The sequence below is a fragment of the Gossypium hirsutum genome, chromosome A06, assembly GCF_007990345.1.
Source record: "Gossypium hirsutum isolate 1008001.06 chromosome A06, Gossypium_hirsutum_v2.1, whole genome shotgun sequence".
Taxonomy (NCBI): domain Eukaryota; kingdom Viridiplantae; phylum Streptophyta; class Magnoliopsida; order Malvales; family Malvaceae; genus Gossypium; species Gossypium hirsutum.
The window spans coordinates 71803413-71807756 of NC_053429.1; the positions used below are offsets into that span (position 1 = coordinate 71803413).

The 4344-nt window shown below is 32.2% G+C and overlaps 1 protein-coding gene across 1 annotated transcript; it reads left to right on the forward strand.

Annotated features, from left to right (window-relative positions):
* LOC107929819 (ATP synthase subunit delta', mitochondrial) lies at positions 1-2062 on the forward strand. The gene is made up of 2 exons (XM_016861331.2): positions 1-608; positions 1774-2062. The coding sequence occupies exons 1-2, from the start codon at positions 348-350 to the stop codon at positions 1822-1824; spliced, it is 312 nt and encodes a 103-aa protein (XP_016716820.1). The 5' UTR covers positions 1-347; the 3' UTR covers positions 1825-2062.
* Positions 2063-4344: the final 2282 nt, after the last annotated feature.

A 4344-nucleotide genomic window follows, 5' to 3' on the forward strand; every position in this document is an offset into this window, starting at 1 on the left:
TTTACGGAAAAGTTTTTCAGCCTTTTCCAATATTTGTTTGGGTGAAAATAATTTCCCACCGTAAAACCATTTACAAAACACGGGAAAATGAAAGTTTATTTTAGTAAAATGTCTTACAGATTTTATTTTGGTAAGACATTTTCCAAACCTGAAGCCTCTTCCCTTTCCCCTTCCCCCTCCCCCATCCTTGCCATACTAATCTACTACTTGTCGTCAGCCAGCAGCGGTTTCACAAATACAAAGTCCCAAAACAAAAAAGAGTGAAGAAAGAAACTGAACGACCCCTTTTCTCAGTCGCTATCTCCGACTCTGCGATAACCGAGTGATCACACCAACCCCTGCCCAGAATGTTGTGCCGAGCATCAAGGCTAGTGGCCCGTCGACCCTTTTTGGCAGCAAGGGCTAGACCCTTCTCCACTGATCTGCTAGCGGCCCCCTCTGCGGATGCCACGTTCACGGAGGCGTGGACTAAAGTGATCCCCAATATCGACCCTCCTAAAACTCCTCCATCTTTCATGCAACCTCGCCCTCCCACTCCTTCCTCCATTTCTTCCAAACCCACTGTCAATTTCGTCCTTCCTTATGCTTCTGAGTTGGCCACCAAAGAGGTAACATTTGGATTTTTTTTTCTTTTTTAAAAATATATATTTTGGATATTTTTTATTTGTCTTCAATTCTATTTTCTGGGATTAGGATTGTGGAAATGAATATTTTCATGCTATTCTCCGGTAAAAGGCAAAATGTCAAATCTTTATTTTTTATTTATGCTGAAATTATGTTAGTTTTTTTTTACCTTTATTATCTTCTTTCTTTGTAATGGTGATGATCTGAATGGGTCTCTAATTGTATGAAGTTACTGTTAATTTCAAACATTTGCCCTGTACAACTCCTAATGGTGAATTTATCCAATAATGATACCATTCAATGCAATCTTTAAATCGGGTTATAAATTTTGAAACAAAATTAAATTCCCTGAAAGACAGGACAACCAATATTGCACTACAATTTAAAGGGTATTTGTATTACCTTTGTTGATTTTCATATTCAAGGACTGATTATAAGATATCTTTTAGGCTTTTAACTGTAGCTCCTTTGTCCTAAAAGAAATGTTTGTTTTCATATTTGTTGTCTATTTATTGTTAATGCCATTTCTGCTACTCTTTTTAGATGAAAAAGTTAATGGCCATATCGGGCTTATTTGATTTTGAGTTCATTCGGAATGTACTTAAAAATGCAGTGACATTGATAACTAGTGTCCTTAAAATCCTTGAGTAGACAAATAGAGAGGGTTGTATTTTTATTAGCATTTGCTATCCTACTTTACTTCATGCATTTGCACACCTTGCTATCATGATATTTCTAAGCATTCACTCAGATACTTGAAGCATTTGTGTTGGAAAGTTGGATGTGCTTATATAAAACTTATCTGTTCATATTTTAGTTCCATAGTATTCCTTATTATGCTATATATATTTTTATTTAATTTTCAAAAGCATTTGCCTTGCTTTGAATTTTGGACATCGAATGGAACCTAATACTTTTGCACAATGGTAATTAGTTTCAGCTCATGGGCATAGGTTGGTAATGAGTGAAAAGATGTAATTCTAAAAGATTGCACTTAACTACCAAAACTACTGTCTATCTATCACTTATATTTGTTCCTTGAAGGATGATGAGATTACTTATACTTGATCAAGTTTGCTAATCCTTGCTATGATTTGATTCCACTATTCAAACATTTTTCTTACATTCTGTCTTTATTTCTCTTGATAGGTTCCAACACCAAAGGCCACTAAGAAATCTCCTATTATTCTCAAAATGTAATTCTGGCCATATCTATCCCTTCCTTTTAAACGGGTCACTCAATTGACAGAGTTAATTGTTGAAGGTTTATAAGGGGAAAGGGATAAGACATTAATTCAAAAATCAAACTTAAGACTAATGTCAACTGAAGACTTGATATCAAATCCTTTGTCACTCCACTAGTGTTTATTTATGTTCTACTCTTTGTGTTTTGGTATGGTTTTACCTATGAAAATTGAAATAAAAATGAAACTTTTCATGGTGCCTTTGCCAAGCAGGAAAATCGTAGAATGTATGAAGGAAAATAATGGATAATATAGTCTTTTATGAATTAGCTCGATTATTATCAGCTTGTTGTGTTCCTAGGAATATGTTACTCCATTGGTAATTAATAATTTACTAGGATAGGAAGTTTAAAAGTGGAGATGTTTTGATGTGTAGAGTTAGTTACTGCAAATGTTACAAATATGATATTGTGATTCCAAGATTTTGAGTATTGTTGTATGAAAAATGAAGATTTATATAAATCATTGCAATATATGTAAAAATAATATAAAATATAAATTTAATAGATATAAAATAAGCTCAATTAAACAATGAAAAATTAATAAATTCTCGAATGTATGTTTGTTTAATTTAAAACAATTTTTGTAAAACATTTTCAGGAAATCTGCCAAACAACAGAAAATATTTTACACAGATTTATCCAAACACTAGAAAATATCAACTTTTTCAGAAAAGTAAGTCATTTTTCAGAAATTATTTTTCGGAAACCATTTTCAGCCAAACAAATGGACCCTAAGTATTGATATCATGCATTGAGGTATCAATATTTGTCCCAAGTATTGATACCCAAGCTTGAAATATTGATAGATTACAAGACAATAGCTAAAAACACTTTCTAGAAGGGTAAAATATTGGTAACCTATTTAAGGTACCAATACCTGACCCAAGATATCAATACTCGACCTTTGACATCGATATACAAAATGAAGCCAATAGCCAAAAGCACAAACTAGAGGAGCAAGGCATCAATACTTGTTCTCAAGCTATCGATGCCTAAACATTTCTAACAACTATTTTTACATGAGGTATCGTCAATACTGCTTGCAGAATGTCTTAAATGCGCAAATTTAATGCTTCCACCAACTAAAAACTCCCTCAACAACTACTAAACAAAGAGAGGGTATAAATAAGGCCTCAAAACACTTAAGAGAAGCTAGAGATCAACATTCATAGTTCAAGAGTTTAATTTCTATCATTCTTATCTTTATTCTTTCCATGCTTATATTTTGTACATAAACCTTTATTGAGTTTATTTTTCATTCCATGCTTATATTTTGTACATAAACCCTTATTGAGTTTATTTTTCATTCTTTCAAGTGTTTATTTGTATTTTTAGAGAGCTTAATTTTGTAAACACCTGCCTCAGAGAGCTTCTTATTCTTTTTACATCTTTTTAACCTTTGTAAAAGGGGAAGATTTTTTTTTAGTTAATTTACAAAAACTAGGAAAAAGGTTCTATCTTGCCCTAAGTAAAAGATAATGAGTTGTAAAGATTATACAATTTCTTTGAAATATACTAATTAGTGAATTGGGGCTTAGTTGAAGAAAGCTAAGATAGTGGAGGTAGATAATTGAGGTTGAGCCACTACAAACTATTGTGTCAAGATTTAAATTTTAAATTTTAAATTTCTCATTTGAATAATCAATTCACCTTATCTCGATGTTTATGAGCTTAAAAACTAGTATTTAAGCTAGAATTTTAGAGGAGATTTAACCACTAAGAGAAAATATCCAAAAGAAGCTAAAGCGATACAACAATAGAGATTCAAAATTTGTTGGAAAAATCAATTAAAATAGTTATGTTAAGTACAACAGAAGTTTAAAAAATTTCTTTGAAATTGAGTCGTTATGTTATTTATAGTAAGAAACTTAACAGAAATAATGAAACTAATGGATATTGTGACACCCCATACCTGACCCGATCGCTAGATTCAAATTCATAACACATATTACATTGTCGGAGCAACTCAGACTAGCTCAATATCATTCTATTAAAATAAATAAAATAACATGTAAGCTCAGTTGAAACATATGAATATAATCAATGAATGTTAATGGAACATGTTTAAAATTTTTAGATGTTGTAAGAGGTTTAAAAACAATGTTAGGATTCGAACCCAAACTCATTTTTCTGAATTCTACTAGTGGTCTCGATGCAAGGTTTTCATGTCTTAAGACATGATAAAATTGATTTTTTATTCAATGTTGAAGTGTCTCGAGACATTAGGGTCACTGCCTTGAGACTAAAGCCTCCTTGTCTTGAGACTAGTCTCGAGACGTTCTTCCATTGTTTTCCTAATTTAGTTTCAATGTTTAGCTATCTTGAGACAAGATGTCTTGAGACCTAAAATAGGGCAAGTCTTTTTTAGCTTGATGTGCCCATGTCTCAGGACAAAGACCACTTTGTCTCGAGACGTAAATGAGATTGTCTCAAAAGTTACTTAGTAAGTTTTGAGACCATACTCAATGTGTTGC

Coding starts and splice junctions, on each gene's coding strand:
- LOC107929819 (XM_016861331.2), top strand. CDS start 348: ATGTTGTGCCGAGCATCAAGGCTAGTGGCCCGTCGACCCTTTTTGGCA. Junction 609..1,773: donor CTGAGTTGGCCACCAAAGAG/GTAACATTTGGA, acceptor TTCTCTTGATAG/GTTCCAACACCAAAGGCCAC.